Source organism: Notechis scutatus, chromosome 10 (assembly GCF_049901735.1).
Source record: "Notechis scutatus isolate UNSWTSFEM ecotype Mainland chromosome 10, rNotScu1.2, whole genome shotgun sequence".
Classification (NCBI taxonomy): Eukaryota; Metazoa; Chordata; class Lepidosauria; order Squamata; family Elapidae; genus Notechis; species Notechis scutatus.
The window spans coordinates 1578477-1605760 of NC_142018.1; the positions used below are offsets into that span (position 1 = coordinate 1578477).

Below are 27284 nucleotides of genomic sequence, written 5' to 3' on the forward strand. Positions count from 1 at the left end.
TTAGGCAGTTTAAATTGAGAAAACCCTGAGATAGATATGTCATGACTGAGCTTCACCACTGAGAATACAATCTGGTTCTGTCATATTGTGATCGTACTGTGCATATTATGATCTTTGAATTGTATATGGAAGCTTACTCTAAACTAAATATACAGTTAGTGAAAATGAATAATCAGGAAAGGATTATGATGGTCAATATGATGAGGGAACTGAAAACAAATGGAAGGTATTACCCAGCTCACCAGCATTTAAATTTTGTATAGATCCAATCTCACAAAAGCTACCATATCATTTGAAGGATGGTCATGAACAGGACCACAGGTGTTGGCTATCTAAGTTAGACATCATTTCTTGACCAAGCAAGACATCGTAAATAAACAATATTATTTCTTCAGAAGAAAGCAGTTCTGCACAACCAAGGTATAAACTCATTAATTCAATGTCCACTTCTTAAAGAAAGTCAGAGCAAAAGAACATGGGTCTTGGGAAGACTACAGGCATAAATGGAATGGCCTAATCATGGTTCCCTTCCTCTCTCAGAGCAGTGGTCCCTATGAAATAAAGTAATTGAGTCGCTATCAAGTGATCATCCACATCCATGAAAACTTGTCCCAACTGCAAAGCTTATCAGAAGCCCAACCTGAGGGCAAATATTAAGATCCACTAATCACATGAATTCTTAGTAAAACTTCCCAAGGAGTGGGGGAAGTCTATTATTTTTGCTTTCAATTACAGTTCTAAAGAATTGTCTACTTAAAATGAATATTAGCTGAGATAATTTTATTGATTATATTACTCCCTCAGTGAACTTTTGGCTACTGTTATACTGTTTTATCTTTTACTATAAACAGATTCAGGAATTACAGGAAGTTCTCAATTTACAACAGTTTATTTAGTGACGTTCGAAGTTACAGCAGCACTAAAAAAAGTTACTTACAACTGTTTTTCACACTTGTCTGTTGCAGCATCCCCATGGTCATGTAATCAAAATTCAGATGCTTGGCAACTGACTCATATTTATGACAGTTGCAGTGTCCTGGGGACATGTGATCCCCTTTTGCGACCTTCTGATAAGCGAACTCAACGGGGAAGCCAGATTCACTTAACAACCATATTACTAATAACTACAGTGATTCACTCAACAACTGTGGCAAGAAAGATCATAAAATGCGGCAAAATTCATGTAACAAATGTTTTACTTAGCAACAGAAATTTTGAGTTCAACTGTGGTCATAAGTTGAGGACTACTTGTATTCCTTTTTTCTGGTTGAAAAGTGGTGATCTTATACTATAGTTCACATTTTATGAGTAATAATTAAATTTATATGCTGCCTGACTCCCAGCAACTCTGGGTAATTAGGCCACTTTACAAAGATTCTATCTTGAAAAGGCAATCTATCAAGACTGTTGTGGTGTAACCACCATAATTAATACTTGGTTGATAAACCTATTTTCACTTTTGTCTGTTCAAACCATTTTATAGTCAGAAAAGCTGCTGATTTCAGAATCCACTGCCTCTAATCAAAGATGCCATGAAATAATTATGCAAGAATGCCCAATGCTGAGAAATAACTTTCCAGGACTCATGCTACATATTGTCAGGCTACAGAACTTTTCCCCATTCAATTAACAATGGACTTCTGAACACCAAACGTATCAAAAGGAATCCTTTATTGAGATGAGACAATTCATGTAGGAGTTCAAAGCAGCGTCTGAGGTCCCTCAGGCATACAGGGAGAGATAAGGGAGTTTAGAAAAAAAAAAACCTTATCTCGATGTGTATTTAGTGAAACAAAAGCCAGTATGTTAATTCCCCCCCCTTCTGTAGATCTTTTTCAGTTTCCCAGGGCATACCTAATTTCCCCCCACCCCCTTTTTAGAATGAACTTTTTCCAGAGATTCCCAGGACACATCGCACTGTGGAATTTTTATGATCTTCTCATCTCCTGGCTGTGCCTCTTCCTCCATTGTATCATGTGTGGGTTATACAAATTTGATATAAGATTAAATATATTCAGGTTACATCAAGAAAGGATTTCTTTATCAGTCTCTCTCCCTCCCCCCCCGTCCTTTTCTTCTTCCACTGAAGAAATGACAGATACACGGATCTGACATATATTCAGGGAACATTTTCTTGCAAAAGGCACTCTCCAGCAAACCTAGATATTTTGTTGTGTTCTTGCCTGCTGTTACTACCCTGCACTTTCTAACCACTGCTCTAACGGAGAACAACAGAATTGGAAGGGACTTTGTAGGTCATCTAGTCCAATTCCCCACTGAAGCAATACAAACTGATCGTGGTCATTCCATAACACTAGCAGCTTTTAATCCTGGCTGCAAGCTATCTTAGGTATGTAAGCTCTGCACAAATGAAATGAATACATGTAGTCCTCAACTTACAACCACAATTGAGCCCAAAATTTCTGTTGCTAAGTGAGGCATTTGTGAAGAGAGTTTTGCCCCATTCTACAACTTTTCTTGCCACAGTTGTTAAGTGAATCACTGCAGTTGATAAGTTAGTAACACGGTTGGTAAGTGAATCTGGCTTCTCCATTGACTTTGCTTGTCAAAAGGTGGCAAAAGGTGATCATATCACCTTGGAACACATCAACGGTTGTAAGTATGAACCACTTGCCGATCATCTGAATTTTGATCCCATGATCAGGGGGATGCTTCAAAGTTGTAACAGTGAAAAATGGTAATAAGTCATTTTTTTCAGTGTTGTAACTTTGCATGGTAACCTTTGTAAGTCGAGGACTAGTTGTTCCTTTTTATCTCTTATTCTAAGTATGGTTCTTGCTGGAAACTAATACTGGTAGTTCTCGACTTATGACCACTACTACTAATTGAGACCAAAATTTCTGTTGCTGAGACACTTGTTAAAAGTTTTCCCCCATTTTACAATCTTTCTTGCCACAGTTGTTAAGTGAATCACTGCAGTTGTTGTAACACGATTAAGCAAATCTGACTGCCCTATTTACTTTGCTTGTGAGAATGTCACAAAAGATGACCCCAAGATACTGCAACCATTATAAATATAAGTCAGTTGCCAGGCGACTGAATTTTGATCATGTGACCATGTGACCATGGAGATGCTGCTGAGTGTGGAAAAACATCATTTTTTTCAGTGCTGTTGTAATTTTGAATAGTCACTAAATGAACTGTTGTAAGTTGAGGACTACCTGTACTGCAAACCAGATGATATTGCAGTTCTGTCACCGATATCTACTAAAGAGTTGGGTAAGTACACCACAGAAGTCATATACCCCACAGGATTCTTGACACAGAACTATTCTTGCCATATAATGAATAATAAGGTGCAAACGTTTCTTCTAGTTATTTTAGCTTTAGTGCAATATTTCAGCTCCAAGGATTCCCATGATTTTTTATTTTTTGCAAGATTGTATTGTGTCAGTACTTCAGAAATACAATTATTTTAGGTCTTATATCTAAGCTGTTTATTAATCTCAAAGCATCAGCACCTTGTTATTTGACTTTTTCATATTTGAATGCCAAGCAGTAGTGTCCAGCTTTTTTTCTACTAAGTGTAGCCGTGCTGTGGTCTCTGTCAGCATGTCCATAACCAGTTCAAGCTGCAGCTTCAAGTAATTGTTCTCTTCCAGTAAGGATTTGTTTGCTTTCTTCAGGGCCTTGTTGGGTGATTCTTTTCTTTTCTAAAGATCAGCAGACAAAACGAATGATATATTAACAGTTTTGCCAGTGATGACCTTTAAAATACCTTGCCCAACATCTATAGATGTAAGCCCATTCAGCTGTTATCCTGAATGCTGTGAATATTTTTTCAATTCACCTGCTTATGGGGCTTTATGCTTTTTAACCTGGTTTTATAATTTGCTTTTTATTTGTTTTTTAATGATTTTTTTTGAATTGTTGTTAGCCGCTCAGCATTACTTTTGCGAGATGGGAGGCTATATAAATCAAGTCAATGCTATCAATCGATCAACACAATACACACAACCAAGTCAGACACACCAAAGGCCAGATCTCAATCCAATAAAGGAGAATACAAACTGATAGCAAATCAATCAATTACCTAATCAATGCCCATGAAAGACCCACCAAAGGCCAGGTCTCATTTTGAGACCCTGGGCTTCCTCCTGCCAGTTCCCCCACCAGAGATCAAAGCCACTTCCTGGGCTCCTTCCAAAGGTCCCTAGCCGGACCTTGAAAAGGCCCGGACTTCAAACCCAAAGTTCGTTTCTTTTATGACTAACTCTGTGACTTTTTAATCTATCTATCTATCTATCTATCTATCTATCTATCTACCTACCTACCTACCTACCTACCTACCTACCTACCTATCTATCTATCTATCTATCTATCTATCTCTATCTATCTATCTATCTATCTACAGGTAGTCTTAGATTTACGACCACAACTGAGCCCAAATTTAAGTTGCTAAGCAAGGCATTTCTTAAGTGAGTTTTGCACCATTTTACAACCTTTCTTGCCACAGTTGCTGAATCACTAAGTTACTGTACATGTTTGTTAAGTGAATCTGATTTATCCATTGACTTGCTTGTCAGAAAGTCGCAAAAGGAGATCACATAATCCCAAAACCTTCATAAATGTGAGTCAGGGTTGTCAACTGTCTGACTGGATCTCGGGACCATGGAAATAATGCTGCAACGGTTGTGTGAAAAATGGTCATAAGTCACTTTTCCCTGGAGGGAAAACCAGGATATCAACTCAATTCTCTGAAGGGGAAGAAAAAAGGCGGTAACCATCACCTGCCCCATCCAACATGAAGACAACTCTGCGACCCCAGCAATCCCAGCCAGACCCGGAAAAGCCTCCGCCCCCCCGCTGTTTTAAAGCCCTGGAACTCTGCAAGGTAGAGTGCCCCTGCACTGGTAAGCTCTCCCGGCCTGGGCCAGGAGAGCTCAGAAGAACAGCAACACCCGCTTCCTCCACCCAGAGTCCCCTGTCCCCCTCACCAGTCCACCTCGCCGAAGCAGCTGCCCGCTCTGGGTCTGCCGGCAGCAGCGGCGGCGGCGTCGTCTCCGTTTGGGGGGCCTCGTGGTGGCCGCTCCCGCCCAGCGGCATCCACAGCATGAGGGCGGCCGCAGGAGGCTTAGCAGCCGGAAGGCGAATCGGCTCCGGAACCCGGGAAGAACCGCCGCCGCCGCCGGGCTCCAGTTGAGACGGCTTCTGGACTAGGCCGCCCGGGCGCCGTCGCTAGGCAACCGCGCGGCCCCGCCCTCCCCGACGGAGTTGCTGAGGCTGCCGGGCCGGAGGAGGCTGGCCCCACCAGCGCATGCGCTCTGGGAAGTCGGCTTCTGCTCCTGCCCTCCAGCTGGAGCGGGTGGTTGTTGGGTTTGGGGAACGTGAGGAGAGCCTACACGGGTCATGGTGGTGCTGGAGAAGTAAGCCTGGTTAAGTGGGGGGATAGACTACGATAAATGCTCTTGATAGTTGGGAAGGTATTTATTTGCTTTCATAGGATCGGTTTCCATTTTTCTTTTCAGGTTTCTTTTAATGTTTAAACATTAAAATGCTTATAATTTAAACTTTTTTTCTCTTCGGTGATTTTTCCCCCCTATGTAGAAAGTTAGCACCCCCACCCTTCTAGAAAAATAAAATATTCTAGGCAATATTAAAAAGGCAGAATATTATACCTCCCTGGATGAGAAAAGGAGAAACGCGCTCTTGGAAAGCATCTCCCACCTTTGTTAATAGACCCAGAAAGACTGAGCCATCCTATCTACAAGACCAAAGCTCCAGGGTGATGGGATTAGCCCTCAGTCAGATCCAAGCCATTAAGCCATAAAAGGAATTGCCCAGAGCCCCTTCATTACATCACCCAACAAGATTCAACCAAGCCTGGAACTCAAGGCAACCTACAAGGTTACCCCAGCGTGGGATTCCCCGTGGGAGTCTGACAACCAATCAATACATTTCTTGTCACAGGAAGCAACTTTAAAGCCCAACGGAGGGCATACATCTCTCCCCCTCTCTCACCCATGTGTTCATTTTATGTCCAGGAACTCAAACCATGTGGCCCTATCCACCATTAACCATCCTTCCAAGCAGTCTGCATGTTTCCAATGCCTTTCTTCCCACTTTGAACTGAACACAGATGGACATTTCTTCCAACACTAGGAAATATTAAAAAGGCAGAATATATTACATTTCCCTGGATGGGAAAAGGAGAAACGTGTTTTTAAAGACAAAGAGCAGCTCTTTACAGCTCCCTGCCCTCAGCAGATATCTGGTTCCCATTGAGAAGGATTGGGCCAGCCCAACTACAAGACAATTAGACCTTCATCTACAGGGTGATGGGATTAAGACATGACCCTCCATGACGTATCAGGATTATCTATCAGCAGAGCTCACCGCATGGCACAACCAAACCCCCTCATTGCATCACCCAGCAAGCTTCAACCAGAAACTCAGCTATGACCCCTGCATAGCCCCCTGGGAGTCTGACAACTGAAAGAATAATTTCTTGCACAGGAACAGGAAGCAAGGCCCAAGAGAGAGTATAAATACCCCTGTGTTGTGTTGCACAGGACCTCAAACCTATGTGGTCCTGTTCATCAATAAACCCTCTTTCCAAACAGCCTCCATATTTCCAGTGTCTTTCTCCCCACTTGGAACTGAATCAGATATATATTTCTTCCAACACCTGTGTAACTTTTTTTAAAAAAGCAGTGAAATATAACAACTGTTGGAAGTTAACACCCATCCCTCTCCTAGAAAAATGAAATATCCTAGGAAATATTAAAAAGGCAGAAAGTTTCCCCTAAAAAGAGTAGAAACTCAGAAGCGGAAGCTCACCCCCACCTTTGTTAATTGGTGGGCCATTAAGGCCTAGGCCAGAGTGTTCTACATAACAAAGCCCTCTACCCATCTCACCACCTGGCCTGGGAAGATTGCATCAGCCAGCACTCAGGTGAAGCCATGTGGTCCAGACAAAGCCTACAAAGTTAGCTAAGCCCCTGGGAGTCTGACAGCCAATGGGATACATTTCTTGCATAGGAATAGGAAACACTAAGGTGGCGCCCAACAGAGGTTATATAACCAAGGGATTCTCAGCATCTCTCCCATTTTCACCCAGGAGCTCCAAGGCATGTGATCCTGTCCACCATTAAACCATCTTTCCAAGCAGTCACCATGTTTCCAGTGTCTTTCTTCTCTACTTGGAACTGAACCCAGAAGGATATTTCTTCCAACACAATAAAATATGATAAAGTGTAACCCATGAAGTGCTACTAAAATCAAAAGAGAATATACAGAATGGGGATGAAATAAGTGATTGAAATGAAAAAAGTAAAAATTTATCCATAAAGGATTAATATAGAGTCCTTTAACATTACTCACTCTAGTCATATAAACCAACATTTTGTGATTTTTTAAAATATCATTGTCAGCCATTTGGAATGTTGACATAAACAAGGGTGATGGCCTGTGCATTTCTTTATATTGCAAAATCCATATGATTTTTTGCAAGACATTTTATCAATAATGGCTTATAGAAACCACCTGATGTTATTTCATGTTATTCATCTCAAGTCCATCTGACACTTTTTAATACAAACATGTATTTTATATGCTGTATTTGTAAACCATTGGACTGTAAATATGTAAACTTCCAATGTCTTTTATATGTTGCATTTTTATCTATCTCTTAACCCAAACCACTTCACGGCATTTTGTCTCAGGGATAAAACTAAGATAAAAGCCACCCAGAGTCTCCTAGCTGGATTGGGCAATAATAGAAAATCAATAAAATCAATAAAAATAAGATGAAATTAATTTAATTAAATTAAAACAAAATAACACTCTTGGTTTGAGCTAACTCCAAGTCATTAGGAGCTCTATGGTTAGTGACTGAACTTAGGTTTTCTCCAAGTCTTTTTAACTGTTACATTTAATTATAATAGTCCTCAACTTATGAATCTGTCACTATGACCATTCGAAGTTACAACAAACCTTCCCAAAAGGTACTTAACAACCCATTTCCAAAATTCTGACTGCTGCCCCCCCCACCCTTGCAGTCACAGCATCCAGCCAGAATGTAAAGCTGTTTGCAGCTTCCCACATGACAGATTTATATTTTTGTTGAAATTTGTACTTTCAGTTTTCAGCAAAACATAGCGAACAGTGAATTCACTTAATAACCACTGCATGTGCATTACAACCGCTGCAAAAAAAGGTTGTAAAATCAGGTCGGTCACCTGGGTGACCTGCTTTACGACCATCATAGGTAGTTTCCATTATGACCATAAGTCAAGGAGACTCTGTTGATTACAGAGACTAACCCGGGTGTCGGCAACCCGTGGCACTGGAGCCACATGTGGCTCTTTGGAGCCTCTGCTGTGGCTCCCTGTCCCATCACTGGCTGGCCCCACCCCTTGCCCTCCCTTGCCTGGCCTTAGAAGGTAATGGTGATGGCGGGGGATGGAGAAGCGGCTGGGGTTGATTCTCCAGCACCTCACTCTTGCTGCTTGTTGGTGCTGGGCATACTTTCCGGCCCTTGTTGGTGCTGGGCATGTCTCACAACCGATGCCGGCCTCACTAATACGAGGGCTGGCGGGGTGGGAATGGGATCCGGGAGGAGGGGATGTCAGAAATTGCGACGGGCCCACAGTGCCCAGCCATGGCTTTAAGAAGCTCAGGGCAGCAGAAGAAGGGGGCTGGCCCCGCCAAACCTTGCCCGCCCACCCCGGGGGTCAGGCTCAGAGAAAGCACTCGCCCGTCAGCTGGTCTCCCCACCCCCCTCTATGACTCTGTCTGTGTGCGTGTGTGTTTGTGTTTGTGTGAGCAAGAAATCTGAGCTGGCTGAGGAACGATCAGCTGTGGCAGAGGCTTCTCTTCAGGCGACCCTCCTCCTCCTCCTCTTGACCCCCTGGCTGCTGTGGTGTGGCTGGGAGGGTGTGCATGGGTGGGGAGGGGTTAGTCACTAACCAAACAAAGGTTTGGTACATTTGCCTTTTTTTTACATTTGTTTATTATTATAAATGCACAAATGATCTGAAATACAAAATACACTGGAAATCTGGTAAAGCAGGTCTGCATATGGTCAAATGTGAGAATCACCACATTGGGGATTGAATCTCAGCCTCATAAGAGAAGGGAGCCCAGTGGTGGGATTCACATTTGTTTACTACTGGTTCTATGGGCATGGCTTGGTGGGCATGGCAGGGGAAGGATACTGTAAAATCTCCAGTCAGAGGTGGGATTTGCCGGTTCTCCGAACTACTCAAAATTTCTGCTACCAGTTCTCCCGAACTGGTCAGAACCTGCTGAATACCACCTCTGAGGGAGCCCCTATGCTACACAACAGAACCTAACAGCCACACATCAAGATTAATGATCCATTTATTATCCTGCACATTTTTATGCATTAGAGTTATCTATTCAAATGTTTTATGTGACTGAAAATTGCCAGGGAAGCAGATTCAAAACAGATTAATCAGCAGCCACGAATAATTCATTCAAGATTAATCACGGACTACTTTAAATTTGTTGTGTACGTCTTGTTATATTTTACAAACTGCACAGATGGGACAGCTCTTGAACAATTAAAAGAAAACCCTGGGAAATAAATACCAACACTGCCATTAGATGAGGCAAAAGAACAAAAGATAATAATAATGAAGAGAACAGAGAAAAGATTCCTATTACTAGAAAAACGAGGTAAATTTATTGATTGGATGTAATCTGCTACAGAGAATCAGTTTGGTATAGTGTTTAAGGCACCGGACTAGAAACCAGGAGACTGTGAATTCTAGTCCTACCTTAGGCACAAAGCCAGCGTTGTGACCTTAGCTAGTCACTCTCTCTCAGCCCTAAGAAGGAGACAATGGCAAACCACGTCTGAAAAACCTTGATAAAAAATATACAGGGACTTTTCCAAGCCATCTCTAAGAATCAAACCCTATTGAATGGAAGGGGGAAAAAACTATAGAACACTATATTAAGGGGATATAATGGTAATATCAGTTTACAATATTCGTATCTTGGCTTGCACTGATTACCCCTGAAACCATAAATTGAATCGGATGCTTTGTGAACTTCTTCATGAGAGCCATTTCTTTAATACTTTGCACTGTTTTGTAACGTGTATGTTTGAATAGGTGAGGTAGAAACCACAAAGACAAGCACCATGTCTACCCTGTCCTATTGTTTCTTTTATTTTTCTTATATGTACCCATTTCAAGTATTCATAACTATGTATATACTTATACCTATTATCTTGTAAACGATTGACAAATCAAATAAATAAATAAATAAAAATAAATAAATGTCTTCACTGCACACATGATGTTTTGCATCATTGAATTGATGACATGATGGGATTTGAGGTAGCACTTGCTTCCTCTGTGGCCAGAAATCCCTTATCTATATTTTGCTGTATTCCAGCAAAGAACTGTTTGGATTATTTATGTTGCAAATGGTTGGTCTTTAGAAAAACAACAGACTAACTATCTTACTGGGATTGATGAATTAAAGTGGCTGGTGTCAAGATCAGTTTAAAGAACATTCAAGCCAACAGCATCTGATTCTCCTTCATCCATTCACCACTGAAAAGCAGAAATTAAAACCACAACATATATACTAATAAATCTTATTCCCCATGATGGTTTTTTATTTTCTCAAAAATACAGAGAGTCCTCAACTTAACAACCACTCATTTAGTGATCATTTGAAGTTACATCAGCACTGAAAACAGTGACATTACCGTTTTTCATGCTACCATAGCAGCATCCCTGTGATCACGTGTTCAAAAATCAAATGCTTAGCAACCGCCTTGTATTTATGACAGTCACAGTCTCCCGGGGTCATGTGATCCCCTTTTGCGGCCTTCTGACAAGCAAAGTTGATGGTTATCACTTAATAACCACATTACTAACTCAACAACTGTGGTGATTCACTTAACAACTGCAACAAGAAAGATTGTAAAAGGGGGCAAAAATTCCCCTGTTTCGCTTGGCAAGAGAAATTTTGGCCTCAGTTGTGGTCATAAGTTGAGGACTACCTGTACTGATGAAAAACTATTGCTATTGCAGAAAGTAAACATAATTCATCTCCTTCTGCCACTCACAGCTTGCACATATTCTACCCAACCTTTTTGCAGTTCTCCAAACATACAGCTTGAAACTGATTCAATTTCTGCTTAACCCACGACAGAAACCAGGGAGTCTCGCAAACTGACATTAATGGCACTTTCCCTGTCATTCTGGAGATGGTTATTTGCCCATCAGTTAATCATTGGGTGACAGAAAGCTTTTCTCTGTCCATTCATTGGTGTCAAAAATTCTGCAATGGCTTGGTCTATCAACTTAGTAACAGACTTTTTTTTCCCCCCCCAAGGGATCGGACTACTCTTAAGATTCTGCAGCGTCCTGGATGATAGATTGTACCATTCTTGAATAGCACAGTTTGACCATGCTAGCTTGGAGTATGGAATTTGTAATCTGATGTTGAATTATATTACACTGAGCAGTCAACATTGCAGGTTATTGCCATACTTGGAAAAGGGGGGTGAACTACCACCAAAATCAAACCCCAACCCTATGAACATGAAGGATTCCTTTATGTCATCTATTCAATCACAGCCTTCTCCCATTTTATTACATAAAATAAAGATCCCAGAGTTTTTTTCCCCTCAGGGAGCATTTTAAATTGTTCAGCTTCCCCAAGTGAAAAATCCAAATTACCGCATTAACTTCATTATCTCCCTTTTAGTAGGATAGACACCATAGCACTGTTACTGGAACCCCCAAATCTTATAAGAAAATAATTCCATGGGTGTCTGTAAATAATAAATCCATACTGAAAGCAAATCAGCTAAAACTTATTCCATAGTTTCCTTGTGCTTGGTAGCAACTCAGTTCTCGCTGATTTGCTCTCAGTATGGATTTATTATTTTACAAATAGCTTGAATTGTTTTCCCATTAAATCTAAAGGACTATTCTTTCGGTTACATTAGCGTTACCCAATTTTGGCAATGTCTATGGAGCTTCTCAATCATGCAGGTCATGGTTGTGTCAAAGGTTCAAGGCAACTGGACTTTCTTGGTTTTCTTTGAAAACTTTTTCCTTCTCATCCAAGAAGCTTCTTCAGTTCTAACTGGGGGAAAGGGAGGATTTATATTCTTTACAGTCATCTGATTGTTAGCACTCAGGTTGGCAGAGATGACTACAAAGAATATAAATCCTTTCATTCCCCACCAGTCAGTTAGAACTGAAGAAGCTTCTTGGATGTGTTTCCAAAGAAAAACCAAGAAAGTCCAGTTGGTTTTTGGAAAAAAGAACCTTTAAGTGAATCTTGACAAGATGTGTGGACTTCAACTCTCAAAAGCCCCCAGCCACTCATGAATTCTACAATGTTGCCAAGATTGAGAGACACCGTGTTATATTTGCTCATTACAGTTGCAAAAGCCGAGGAGGTCGGCATGCTAATTTTCTTCTCTCTCCTTCGCCTCTAACGTTGTTTGGGGAAAGGCCTCTTTCCCTCCTGTAACGACCTGCCACACTCACCTGCACAAATGCAAAATGAAACAGGACAGATGCAATGAAAAAAAGAAAAGAAAAGAAATAGTTGCCGGAAGACAGCTGGCAGGAGCTGCGCGCTTTGCATGGTGGGGCATGTAGTCCCGCGACCCGCGGGAGCCTGGCCGGCTACAGTGGCTGGAACTGCAAGTCCCGAGAGGTTTTGCTCTCCGCAACTGCAGTCCGCGCCCAGGAGCCCGGCGCGGGCGGTGCATCGGGGTCTATTGTCTTGGCATCTCCCCCTTCCCTCCTTCCTCCGTTTTCCCCGTCGGGGTTTTGCATCTTCCACGGCTGCATTGTGAGCGCAGCAGAATGGCTGATGAGCAGGAGATCATGTGCAAACTCGAAAGCATCAAAGAGATCAGGTAAGGGGGTTGCATAAAGATGCATCGCTTCGTCCCCTCCCTTTGGTCCCATTTTCACGGGGGCCTGTTTATGCAAGAAAAAGGACCATGGGGCGGGGCAGGGGAGTTCTTCCAGCCAGCCGAGGGTCTCTTCTTCCTCCTTCCCCAGCAGTATACCGCCGGCTGATTTTGCACAAAACACTGTCAGCTGCAAATCCTCTTTTCTCAGAAGAATCCAGTTTTGGGGGGACTGGCAACCCATTGAGCGAACTGCCCCGGCTGGGTTTCATACGACCAAAGGGTTATAAGCAACCTTGAAGATCTTCCAGAGATGCGGAGCTAACATGGTTCAAGCTAATCAAGGGAGCTGGGTCCCCAAAGTGTTTTTTCAAGAGGCAACTGGACTTTCTTGTTTTCTTTGAAATGTTTTGCTTCTCATTCATCATGACGCTTCTTCAGGCCCGACTGAACGGTGGAGAATATAAATCCTTCCATTCTCCACCATTCGGTCAGAATGGAAGAAGCTTCTTGGATGAGAAGTGAAACATCTTCTAGCCAAACAAGAAAGTCCAGTTGTCTTTGACCTTCATAGATAAGGGGGCTGTTTGTGAATGGAGTAGGGAGGGTGTGGAGCTTAACGCCCCTGGCAAAGAGCTTCTGGGGAAAACAGGCAGGGAACCGATCCACTCCAAAGTTGTTGAAGAACCCACTGGAATTGTGGAAGGAGACTTTGGGACATTTGAAGCTTGATAAGGAGGTTGTACAGGTAGTCCTCAACATATGACCACAATGGAGCCCAAAATTTCTGTTGGTAAGAGAGACATTTGTTAAGTGAGTTTTGCCCCATTTTATGACTTTTCCTGCCATAGTTGTTAAGTGAATCACTACAGTTGTGAAATTAACAACACGGCTATTAAGTGAATCTGGCTTCCCCATTGACTTTGCTTATCAGAAGGACGCAAAAAGTGATCACATGACCCCGGGACACTGTCATAAATATGAGCCAGTTGTCAAGCATCTGAATTTTGATAATGTGCCCATGGAGATGCTGCAATGGTCGAAAGTGTGAAAGATTGTCACTTTTTTCAGTGCCATTGTAACTTGAAGCAGTCACTAAATAAACAGTTGTAAGTCAAGGACTACCCGTATTGTTGTGGTTTGGCCCTCCATTTGTGACTGAAGTTTGTAGGCATGGATCTTGTGGTGAACAGTTTGCAAAGGGAAAGAGAACCTTTGATGCGTTCTGTTTGGGTCAGTATCTGAGGGGAAACCTCTCAAAGCACAGATGGACAAGATGTGGGTAAATGAGTCCTATTACAGATAATCAATGACTTACAACAGCTCATTTAGTGACCATTCAAAGTTACAATGGCATTGCATTGCAATGGCATTGATTTATGTCCATTTTTCACACTTACAATCATTGTAGCATCCCCATAATCATATGATCAAAATGTGAACACTTGGCAACTGACTCACATTTAAGATAGTTGCGGTGTCCCAGGGTCATCTGCAGGGGTGGAATTCTACCGGTTCGGACCGGTTCAATAGAACCAGTTATTACGATTCTCCATAGTTTGGAGAACCAGTAAATCGGGCCTCTGGCTGGCCCCACCCCCCTCCGCCTGCTTCTCCACTCCCTGCCCAAGACGTAGAATGTTACCTTCAAATAAATCTTTTTTAGTTTTGGAAGTGTGGCTCGAGGCTCATGATTTAATTGCAGTAACTACTGGAATCCTGACAGATAGCCAACTCTGAGATACATAATTCAATGTCATGGTAGAGCAGTATTTGAGGTGCTACGTGAATTATCTGCAGTCCAGTTGGGTGGACCTCCCGCCTTTCATGGAGGTCGGGTACAATAATGCTGTTCACAGTAGCACAGGACTAACCCCCTTCAAGGTAGTGAGCGGCATTGACTTCGTCCCAATGCCTGAGTATCCAAGGGGTCCCCCCTCTTTAGTCAGCCCGACCGATTGGATGTCAACGCTGAAAGCAACTTGGGAGAATGTCAAAAAAGTACTGGCAAAAGCGGCACAAACGTATAAGAGACAGGCAGACAGACACTGAGCCCCGCAATGACCATTCCAGTTGGGGGAGAAGGTCTATCTCTCCACCAAATATCTGAGGTTAAGTCTCCCTAGCAAGAAATTGGGGCCAAAGTTCATGGGACCATTCCCCATAGTAAAGATCATCAACCCAGTCACAGTGCAATTGAAGTTGCCCCGATTGTTAGGGAAAATACACCTGCTATTCCATAGTAGCCTATTAAAACCTGTGGTTGGATCAACACTAAGCCCCTATCTCGAGACCCCCCAGATCCCATCATAGGAGGCCAAGCCCATTATGAGTTGCAGCAAATCCTCGATTCGAGGTGGCACAGGAGACAACGCCAATATTTAATCAAGCGGAAGGGCTACCCCTTATCAGAGGCATCATGGGTAAAGAGTAGGAACGTCCAAGCCGATCGCCTTGTAGCAAGGTTCCATGCAGGAAATCCAACCAAGCCTGGGGGAGTTTCATGAGCATAAGCTTCCATATCTGCAATCAAATTGATTTTGTGTGTGTTGTACAGGTCACCTTCAAGAAGTGAGGGGAGCCGAATGTCAACTCATAAAACATTTTGTATACATGTTTTATAGTTGACAACAGAAAGAAGGGGTAGAGTTTCAAAGAGCAGGCAGCTGTGTGGAATCGAAAGTACATTCCATTCATATTTTCTTCAGAGACTGATTAGATGGCTGAAGCTTCTGCCGTGAAAAAATCTAATTGGAGAGCATGATTGATGACTCTTGGCTATGGATGTGTTTCGTTGGATGATACACCCAGAGGGGTGGGGGGGAAAGCAGGATCAAGGATGACAGTGAATTATGTATCTCAGAGTTGGCTACACCCAGGTTAATGCCGGACGTAGAATGTTAACTTCAAATTAGTTTTGAGAGTGTGGCTCGAGGCTCATGATTTAATTGGAGTAACTGCCGGAATTCTGACACAGTCCTTATCGTGCATGCGCAACATCACTGCCTGCAGCCTGCTTTTGCGTGCTTGCCAGGCCAGCCATTGCTGTCTGCCTTCCACTGCAGCCCTGCCTGATCTCCCTGGGTGAGTGAGGCTCTACAAGCCCAGTCGCCTATCTGCCACTGCCGGTCGCCTTTCCCCCCACCAGTTGCCTTTTGCTGCCACTGCCTTACCTTTTGCTGCCACCGCCGCCGGTCGCCTTTCTCCCACCACTTGCCTTCCACCAAGGAACACATGGAGAGGGTTGTGTAGGCTCTGGCCAGGTCAGCGGCTACTTTTCTCACCTGCTGCTCCAGCTGGGAGAGCAAGAGAGTCTTTCCCAGCACAGCAAAAAGCTTGCAAGTCCCCCTCCCATCAGGAAACAGCTCCCAGGCAGCAGAGAGAAGCAGGATTCAACCTGGCTGCTTCTCTGACAAGCCGTCCCAATCCTGAGGGGCCTCGGACTGCCCTTCCCCACATTCCTACAAAGCCAACAAAGCCGCCCCCTTGATTTCCATCAGCTTCAGCTCCTGCTCATGGTCCTCTGGAGGCATGACAAAAACCAACAAAGTCCAGTTGCCTTTTGGAAAAAAGAACCTTTGGGACAACCATGACCTGGGTGACTGAGAATCTCCATAGACAGTCAACATGGTAGGTTGCAAATATGTAGAGCTTTACTCCATCATCACAATTACCATCCTGATGTCAGAACTACACCCTGAAGACCTGGTGGTTTGTAAAGCTAAGCTTCTCTTTCTCTCTCATTGCCAGACTCTCCGTCTGCAGTGAGATACAATCAAGTACCTTCTGGCGACCCTGAAAATGTCACCCAGCTTCTCTGTCTTCTCCATTTCTCTCCCCCCACTTCCCACCCCCAGAAATAAAACACTGCAGATGGAAAAGATCAAAGCTCGCTTGAAGGCAGAATTTGAGGCTCTGGAATCCGAGGAGAGACACCTGAAGGAGTACAAGCAGGAGATGGATCTCTTGCTGCAAGAAAAGATGGCCCATGTGGAGGAACTGAGACTCATCCATGCTGACATCAATGTTGTAAGTGGAGGGATGGGAAGAGATACAGTCACAGGGGACCTTGAGTGGGCAAAGAGGAAAAGGATTGAAGAGGTAAAGCCCTGTCTGGTTGCTATCAATTTTTATATAGATAGTTGTCAATTTACAACCACAACTTAGCCCAAAATTTCTAGTGTTAAGTGAGTGAGTGAATTTTGCTCCATTTTATGACCTTTCTTGCCACGGTTGTTAGGTGAATCACTGCAGCGGTTAAGTTAGTAATACAGTTTAAGTGCCTCTGGCTTCCCCATTGATTTTGCTTGTCAGAAGATCGCAAAAGGGGATCACGTGACCTCTGGATACTGAGCGGTCATAAATAGGAACCAGTTGCCAAGTGTCTGAATTCTGAATTCCTCGTTTTAGTGACCTCGGAAGGATGGAAGGCTGAGTCAACCTTGAGCTGGTCAGGATTGAACTCCTGGCTGAGGGCAGGGTTAGCCTGCAATACTCCATGCTAACCACTGTACCAACACAGCTCCTGGGTCATGGGACCTTGGGGTTGCTGCAACAATTGTATGTGTGAAACATAAGTCACTTTTTTCAGTGCCATTGTGACTTTGGCCACTAAATGAATTGTTGTAAGTTGAGGACACCTATATTCTCAAGGTGACCCTTCTGTGTTTTCCAGAGTTTCCTGCCAATTGACTGTAGCTGACTGAAAACTCTGGAGGTTGCAGTTCTAAAGCACACTAAACTGGGCGGGAGGGGGTGTGTGTGTTTTTCAGCCACATCCTCCTTTTTCTGTGTTTCTGTACCCAATAAGATAATCCTCTTCAATATTTTTCTGCTGTCTGGAACATTTTACATGAGAAAAAAAGCCTAGCATTAGAGGGAGGCCAAGGGTGGGATTCTACCAGTTCGCACCTATTCGCTAGAACCGGTTGTTAACATTCTAAGCAGTTCGGAGAACCGGTTGTTAGAAGAAATTATTGGCCTAATCCTGTGAGGAAGGCAGGAAGGAAACATTCTGGTGTTGCTTACAGAAACTGCCTCTCTGTTAACCCTTATTACATTCTTGGCAGGACTAGACTTCCTGTCTCAGGAACCTCTCTTGAGTTATTTTTCCCTCCTTTGCTGGTACTTTGCTTGTGTGGAGTGACCATTCAAAGTTACAATGGCATTGAAAAAAGTGACTTATGACTATTTTTCACACTTACGACTGTTACAGCATCCCCACAATCATGAAAGGCCAGGCAAGGAGATACATGCCTCGATGTGAGTGATATTGAGTTGGCCATGCCCAGCCAATAACATGACCACCAAGCCATGTCCACCCAGTCACATGACCACCGGGCCACACCCACCAACTAAGCCACGCCCACAGAACCGGTTGTTAAAAAATTTGAATCCCACCCCTGAGGGAGGCCACCATGATCACCCTCAATGACCTCAGGTTGGAGGATGGGGACTAGCCGTTAAGGTACGAGGGAGAGATCTGCTCAAAGACTGGATTTCCTGCTTCTCTTCCAGATGGAGAACACAATCAAACAGTCTGAGAATGACCTGAACAAGCTCCTGGAATCAACACGCCGTCTGCATGAGGAATACAAGCCTCTCAAAGAACATGTGGATGCTCTGAGAATGACTTTGGGTTTGCAAAGATTGCCTGATTTGTGCGAAGAGGAAGAAAAACTTTCTCTTGAGTAAGTTGCGAAGACACTGACCATAATGTTCTAAAGTCCATTTCTAGGTCTGCTAGAAGTACAGAGGGGAAAGTGAAGAGGACCATGGATGCATGAAAGAGTATATTGGGAGTACCGATAAAGAAGAGTACTTGTAGCTCATTGTTGAAATGAGTGGTCCTTGGTGCTTTTCTTGCAGATGTTTCATTACCAAAGTAGGTAAAATCAATGCTGGACTGTAGCACACTGATGATATTATCTAGGTCTGCAAAAAAACAGCCAAGGACCCCTCAGTCATCATCATCCTTCTCCAACTGACAGCGTTACCTACTTGGGTAATGAAATATCTGCAAGAAAACAACCAAGCTCAGAGAGCACTAAGGACCCCTCATTTCAACCCTGAGCTAAAAGATTCTCCTTTATTGAGACCAAGAAATGGATTTAGCTGTTGTGGGTGATTCACATCAACTGCTGTAATTATACCCCCAACCCCCATCTTTCCCCCACATTTCACAGAGGGAGACAGGATGCTCCAGGGAGAAAACTAGAATATCCTGGAGATAGCTTATACCATTTGCTCTCCAAAAACAAAAGTGAAATGGAAAGAACTGGTTGGTTTCTGAATCTTTCAAGACCTAATTGGGTTTTTTTTCTTGTTTTTTGTTTTTTTGTTTTTGGCTTTATGATCTGTCTAGCTACTTTGAAAAGCAGAAAGCCGAATGGCAGACGGAGCCACAGGAACCTCCAATCCCGGAATCCTTGGCTGCAGCGGCAGCAGCTGCTCAACAGCTGCAGGTGGCCCGGAAACAGGATACAAGGCAGACAGCCACTTTCAGACAACAGCCACCTCCTATGAAGGTAAATAGGAACAAATTCAGTAGTTAAAAAGTTTTTGTATATAGATCACTGTTTTTCAGTCTTGGCCACTTGAGGATTTCTGGACTTCAACTTCCAGAATTCTCTGGCTAGCATGGTCCATACTACTTTGAGTAGCCCCAGAGGTGGGATTCTCCCGGTTCGGACCAGGATTATAGAACTGGTTGTTACGATTCTGTGCAGTTCGGACAACCGGCAAATTGTGCCCCTGGTTGGCCCCGCCCCTCTCCGCCCGCCCGCCCCTCCCAGTCAGTCCTTATTGCGCTGTGCAACATCGCGTGCATGCCCGACATCGCGGACTGCATTCTCCCCCTCCCAGTCACTCCTTAAGGTATTTCTCTTTTTCCCTCTCTCAACAATCAGCTGTTCCGATGATCAGCTGTGCAAGGATCCCCCTTGCTATCTTACTGCTTCACCCAGGAGGCTTCCCTGAGGCCCAGGAGTCCCAAAGACAGAGCGGGGAGGCACAGCACCAGGCTCTATTTTTTGCCTTCCTGAGCCCCAGGGAAGCCTTTTGGGAGCAAAACTGCCCCCCCTGAGGCTTCCCTGGGGCCCAGGAGACCCCCCAAAAAAAACTTGGGGGAGAGGGGTGCTGTCAAAAAAAAAGAAGCCACGCCCATCCAGTCACATGGCCACGTCCACCTAGCCACGCCCACAGAACCAGTTGTTTAAAAATTTGAGTCCCACCGCTCAGTAGCCTCCGTTGAAAAAACACCAGTATAGATAACAACTAAAACTAGACATTGTGAGATGCACCCCCAGATCTGAGACTGCAACCAGCCATTTCAACTAGAGCAACTTTTTGTTTTCCTTGAACTTCAGGTTCTAAGACTTGGTCCAAAACTCTGGAGCAACAGACAGTGGAGCAATAGACAATGAGTTTCTCCCTCTTGGATCATGAATGTTCTGTGTTTCTTTTCTGCTCTCTGTGATCTTCTATTTTTCGTATTTTTCCTAATGGTCATACCTCTGAATTCTGGAACCATGATATAGGAACATTTTTCATAGACAGATTGTGGGGAGATGTAGTCCAGAGAAGGGAGGGGAGAGAGGGGAGGGGAAGCGAAGAGAGCTATATATGATCAAAAGACAGAAGGCAAGCCAGCTTATCTTATAAACAGCAATTCAGTCCAGGTGGTGAACAATCTGGGAAGAAATATTTTAGATCATTCAAAGAAATTCCACTAAAATGAATGCAGTATAAACTGGGATGGGAAATTTCTCCTGTAGGCTCTATCATTCTCTCTTTACTCAAAGGCCATCAAGAAAGAACATGTGGTCTGAACTCAAACAATTATGCTGCTATGCATGGAGCAAACCTCACCCTCATTAGCACTGATGATGTTACCTAGTTGGGTAATGAAACTTCTGCAACCAGACTCCACAGCTAAAGTTTCCTAATCAACTAATTCCCTAAATTAGATAGTTCTTTAATTAAGTACTACCCTAACCAAGGAATTTTCAAGGAAAAAATGTGGGCAGGGCAAACTATTGTATAAGAAGCAAATCCCACTCTCATTGGTGAGATTACCTAGTTGGGTAATGAAATGTATACAACCAAACAAGCTCAGAGAGCACCAAGGACTCCACATTAATGGTTTAGTCTGTAAATTCTGCTTAAGCAAACCATCACCCGGTGATTTGTATGACCTCAGTCTGGGTCAATCTTCCCAAGCTGAGCATCACTGCCATCCCACTGACAGGGTCTCTAAACTTGGTAACTTTAAGGCTTGTGGACTTTGTCCTAGAATTCCTCAGCCAACTGTGGTGGCTGGGGAATTCTGGGACTTGAAGTCTACAAGTCTTAAAGTTGCCAAGTTTGGAGAGTCCTGTCTAGGAATTCTGGTTCCTATAGTCCTGTTGGGAAAGACCAGTCCAGGCAAAGAGGGTCACCGTCTCTCCTACCTTCCCAATCCTAACAGATCAACTTTGTTCTTCTCTCTAGGCTTGTCTCTCCTGCCACCAACAGATCCACCGGAACGCCCCCATCTGTCCTCTCTGCAAAGCCAAAAGCCGGTCACGTAATCCTAAGAAACCCAAGAGGAAGCAAGATGAATGAAAACATCACAGAACCGTCTTGCCCAGCCACCCCAGCCCCAAACTGGAAGACCTTTTCCTCCTTTTGTGGTAGACCCATCCAGATGATCTACATTTGTTGGCATGTGAAACCTGAGTGTGACTTCAGCTGTTGTTCTGTTTAACGTGTCAGCACCCTTGTGCAGTCGGTTGAGTGATGCTGGTTTTCAGCAAATCTGGGAAGGGGCTGCTTTTGGTGGAGACATGAAGAGCAAACGGTGCAACCTTTGGACCTTGCACACCCACAGGGGCTATGCCATCCTGATGGCAAAGGACATTTGTGCAGAGAACACAATGGGTGGCTTGTCTCCTCTTTAACAGCACATGCTCAAGTAGCAATTGGACCTCAAGCCCCCTTTTTATTCAACTGATCAAAGGCCCATTGTTTCCATGACCTGTTTATTTTTTTATCAGGACAATATTTTTGTACTGAGACTCTACTTTTCCATTCAGTCTCCAATGCTGAAGAGTCTTTTCATACAGATGTCAAGATGTGTAATGTTTACTTAGTTTTGTGCTTTGGTATAACTAAGGAGGGTGCGATAGCTCAGCGGTTAAAGAAGCTAAGCTTACAGCCTGGGTTTGAGACCCAAGCACCTCGTGATGGGGTGAGCTCCCGTTCCTTGCTCCAGCTCCTGCCCATCTAGAACTTCAAAAGCATGCAAGTGCAAGTCCATAAATAGATTCCACTTTGATGGGAAAGTAACAGTGTTTTGTGCACCTCTGGCATATTGTTCTGACCCAAACCTTGTTCCAAGGAAACAAACACGAAACAGAGGTAACAGAAAAACCTTTTAATGATTCTTTATGAATTCTGTTCCTTCACAGTTAAAAGGCTGTTTCAAATTAATTATCTCTGATAAGAACGAGCCTTGCCAAGGTGGTGCGAGGCTGCCAAGAATACTAGATAAAGTTACTAAGAAAGATTTCAAACACAAAGGGTCTCCAAACACCAACCAAGATATTCCGAATGTCCACAAGGCTTGAGTGCAAAAACTTCTTTGCTTCCTGCAAAGAACTCCGGTTTCTCAGCTGGCTTTTATTTCTTATGGGAGGGACCATCACCTTGCAGCCTTACTCCCGAGTCGCCCGTGCTGCTGCAGCTGCTCTTTCCTTCAAGCAGCCCTGCGCGCATGCACACTGGGCACAGGCTCCTCGGGGACCTCTTCCTCACTGCTGCCAGCCTCCAGAATCTCCAAAGTCAGCATTCCACTCCCTGATGGTCCTGGTCCCATCCCTGCGTCACACGCAGGCCCCTCATCTGAATCCTCGCTCTCCGAGACCTCAGCCGTCCGCACCTGCTGCCGGCAAACCACAACACATAAAGCCATACTGGTCACATGACCAAGGAAGTGTCTGCAAACAATGCTGGCTTCCTCGGCTAAGAAACAGATGAGCATCGCCCATTAGAAGCAGACACGACGGGGGAAACCTTTACCGTTACCCAGAACTACTGAAGAACTGTGGATCATCAATTAAATGTTGGCTTGCTCCCTTTTTTAGTTCCCTGCTATACTCAGCATGGCTGCCTCCTATATACAAGAAGACCAAAATTGTTGCAGTTTTGAACCAGGGAAGGATCCAAATCTTCCCCAAAGTTACAGACCATTGCTCTTCTCTCTGTCACCTACAAACTTTTAGAAAGACCTATGCTAAACAGAATAGCCATAGCAGTAGAATCTGTAAATCCAGGTAGAACAAGCTGGATTTCGTCCCAATGCGGTTGCATCAATCAGGTCCTTGCACTAATTCCTTATCCGGAAGACAGATCCCAAAGGAAAATGAAAAAGGTCTCTGATTTTCTTGACCTTTCGACAGCCTACAATACTATCTGGAGAGAAGGACTTTTCCTCAAACTTACAATAGTACAACCTCAACTTACAATAATTCTTTTAATGACTGTTCAAAGTTACAACAGCACTGAAAAATGTGATTTTTCATAGTTACAACCTTTGGAGCATACCAATGATCATGTGATTAAAATTCAGATGCTTGGCAACTGGTTCATATTTATGACCTTTTCTGTGTCACAGGATCACGTGATGACCTTTTGTGATCTTCTGACAAACAAAGTCAATGGGGAAGCCAGATTCACTTAACAACCAGGTTACTAATTTATCAACTGCAGTGATTCACTTAACAACTATGGCAAGAAAAGTTGTAAAATGGGGAAAAATTCACTTAACAAATGTCTCACTTAACAACATAAATTTTGGGATCAATTGTGGTTGTAACTTGAGGACTACCTGTACTTTGTCATAACACCATTGCTTTGGCAAGATGTTGAATAAGAGGTTATTTTAAATTTTCACAGACTTCAGTAGAAGTAGATACCATAAGTTGAATAATGGACTTACCACAATATCAGTGCTATCCCCTGCATGTTTTAACTTGAAGATCCATGTTCTGCTGGAAACATTCTTGGAAATTTATTTATCCCAGTGATATCAATCTCACAGTCCAAGGAACCCATTTCAGTGATGCAGAGGACATCCCTTCTCAAGATCTTCAGAAATTGGATGATTGTTTTTATAAAATGGCACCTCCAACCAAGCCTAACAAAAACAGAAGCAGACACATTCCACCTCAGCAATAGGTACGCAAATTAGCAGCCTTCAGTGAAGTTCTGGAACTACAATAACTATGTGAAGTACCTAGGGATAACACTGGACAGATCACTAAGCGATTTGGCAACACCTGGAAAAAACAGCTGCAAAATTGAAAAGTGGCAACATTTTACTGAACAGATTGGGTGGAATATCTTGTGCACTGATGCTAACACCCTACAAACAACAGCCTTGGCTTTGGTGTATTCCACAGCTGACTATTGTGCCACACCCGAACACTCAATTTCCAACTCTGCCAGACAATGGGTTTCATCTCTGCCACGTTGCATCTCACCACTGTGCCCTGGTTACCAGCACTTAGCAATATCACACCACCCATCATTAGAAGACAACAAGCTCTCTTTAGGCTTTGGTCAAGGATGCTGAACAAGAAGGCCCTGCCTATTCACCAGGACAGTGTACAGCCCATCACAAGATTGAAATCCTGTAGGCCAGCTTGGAAAACAGTTTTTCACTTAACATCTACCTGTTTAACCCCAAGAATTCCCAAAGAGAGGAAGGGTCCAAGGTACCTACCTGTTGCCTGGCCATTAATGATTCCTCTATTGAACCACCTTGTTTAGACCTGTCTTACTTTGTCTGGTTGGAATTGAACAGAATTGGGCGTGATACAGGAAGAAGGGCCTCTGCCCTGTATTAGTGGGGATGGAAAGAGTGCGATGGTGGTATTGATACACAAACTATTAAACATATTGTGCAAGATTGCCCACAACATGCATTCTCTGGTTCCCTAGAAGATCTGCATGAAGCAATGACAGAATTGGATATCCAGTTATGACACCCCAGCCATACCCCATAGAAGTTTTGTATATAATTACATACATTGTATGTATATGTTTACCTCTCTTCTGTCAAGTTCTCATCATACATTAAATAAATAATAACTTGAAGAAGTGTATTCTCTTTCAGACTGAAGGAAATCCATACGCATAACAAGTAAGCCAGGATCCTCTGGAGCAGGAGTCTCCAGCCTTGGCAACTTTAAGACTTGTAGACTTCAACTCCCAGAATTCTTCAGTCTTAAAGTTGCCAAGGTTGGAGACTCATGTTCTAGATTCAGAAGGTTCTCTAGAGGCTATCAGATACCACCCTCCCAATGCAGGTCATCAAAGTGAAGCACCCCAGATGGATGACCCAGAGAAGGTAGCTGTCCTCTGGGTCATCCCCTCAGAGACATTGCTTCTCTTGATTGATGTATGATTGGAAGAGTTCCTAAGATTGAGTGGAAGCTTAAAACATCAGTATTGCCCAGTGAAATGGCACATCAACCCTTTGCTATTAAATGGTTGCCTATCCTTGGGTCTGAAGGTGGAGGAGATGCCGTTGCCCACCCTGAACCTCTGCAGGGACCTTCTCCACACAGTAGCCAATTGCTTTGCAGGAATACCTGGGCTAGGTACAGTCTGGCAGGTTTTCCCCCATACTGGAACAAATGGGAACTCTCTTGAAGTTGGCTTCTCTGCCTGAGCTGATCAAGTGGGTCCCCCCAATTGTTGGAGGTCAGGATTAAAGAAGGAGGCAGCCTATAGAATATATGGTGGGGATGCTGGACTAGGAGGAGGGAGGCCTAAGGGTGAATTTGGGCCAGGCTAGTTAGTGTCAGGCTCTTTAAGAGACAGCCCCTTGATTGCATTGTGCATCAACAGTAATAGCACTTAGACTTACATACTGCTAATGTCAGCATATTGCTCCTAACAACTGGGTCCTCATTTTACCGACCTCAGAAGGATGGAAGGCTGAATTAACCTTGAGCCCCATCAGGATCGAACTCTTTGCAGTGGGCAGTTAGCCTGCAATGCTGCATTCTAACTACTGTGCCCTCATGTTCTTTTTAGAGCACTTCAATAGCCTTTTATGAACTGGGCAAGGATATCCAAATGCAAGTGGTTCTTGCAACCATGAGGGACAAATACTAAGACATCCCCACCACAGGAATAAGGAAGGGTCTGCGTGTCCAATCTGAGATCTTAGGAGTAAAATGAAGGCCTAGCCAAGGAGCTGTTGCTGTGCACTGGAGCTTCTAACTTGAAAAGGTATCCTTGACTTGCTTCATTTTACAACCTTTCTTGCCACAGTTGTTAAGTGAATCACTGCAGTTGAATAAGTTGCAGCTGATAGTTAAATGAACCTGGTTTCCTCATTCCTTATCAGGAGATTGCAAAAAATGATCACATGACCTTGGGACACAGCAATGGTCATAAGTATGAACCCCTTGCCAAACATCTGAATTTTGATCACATGATCATGGGGATGCTTCAAAGGTACTTGTATGGTTGTGGTTTGGACCTCCATTTGTGACTGAAGTTTGTAGGCATGGATCTGTATTGCTTAAATTTTATCTCATTCATTTTAGCACCTTAAATGAAAAAAATGTTAAGTCATCTGATTCTTTCAAATACCTGAACATTCTTTAGATGCTTCTTTCCAGCTATGGAGGTCAAAATAATTACCTCAGTAATTTCCTCAGAAAGACCCAGGCTGAAATTTTGTTGCCCCTTTTAGGTGTCTGCTCAGGAAACATAAATTATTTGAAAAACCCCTTTTTTAATAAAAAAAAGGAAAAAAGGGGGGAAAAGTATGATCCTGTAGTGTAGAAAACCAAAAAATTACAATTCAATTCTGAAGCTCACAACTGAACCTTACAATTACAATTGAAATGTAATTTTTGTTTTTCTACAGGGTCATACTATTTTTCTTTATAGTTTTTAACAAATCATTCAGCTAGGTATGAAAATGTTCGCTTAGGAGTTCAGAAAATACAGGTAATCCTCGACTTACGATCATAATAGAGCCCAACATTTTTGTTGCTATACGAGACATTTGTTAAGTGAATTTTGCTCCATTTTACAACCTTTCCTGCCACAGTTCTCAAGTGAATCACTGCAGTTGTTAAATTAGTGACACAGTTGTTGAGTGATTCTGGCTTCCCCATTGAGTATTTTTTTTAAATCATTTTTCAAATCATCCATGTTTCTTGTTGAAGTCAACAAGAGCATATGGATATGATAGGGTCAATATCAATTGAAGAGTAGCCCTAAATGATATCTCTAGTTTAACGTTGGGAAAAAGGTAATATTTATGGAGCACATTAAATTCCAACAAGAAGACAATTCGTAAAAGGGGATTATATCAATGATTGTTAATACTCTCTAG

The 27284-nt window shown here is 43.3% G+C and overlaps 2 protein-coding genes across 3 annotated transcripts in view; one reads left to right on the forward strand and one right to left on the reverse strand.

The window, feature by feature from the left end:
• The window catches only part of ZC3H12B (zinc finger CCCH-type containing 12B), a 66315-nt gene extending 61098 nt beyond the window's left edge, over positions 1 to 5217 (reverse strand). For both annotated transcript variants that reach the window (XM_087971955.1, XM_087971953.1), the window contains exon 1: positions 4959 to 5217. The gene's annotated coding sequence lies outside the window, so the exon portion shown is untranslated. The remainder of the gene's footprint in view (positions 1 to 4958) is intronic.
• A 7447-nt stretch (positions 5218 to 12664) lies between these two features.
• On the forward strand, positions 12665 to 25020 carry ZC4H2 (zinc finger C4H2-type containing). Its single transcript, XM_026678560.2, has 5 exons — positions 12665 to 12886; positions 16741 to 16912; positions 18401 to 18573; positions 19248 to 19410; positions 21374 to 25020. The coding sequence occupies exons 1-5, from the start codon at positions 12834 to 12836 to the stop codon at positions 21485 to 21487; spliced, it is 675 nt and encodes a 224-aa protein (XP_026534345.1). The 5' UTR covers positions 12665 to 12833; the 3' UTR covers positions 21488 to 25020.
• The last annotated feature ends 2264 nt before the right edge of the window (positions 25021 to 27284 follow it).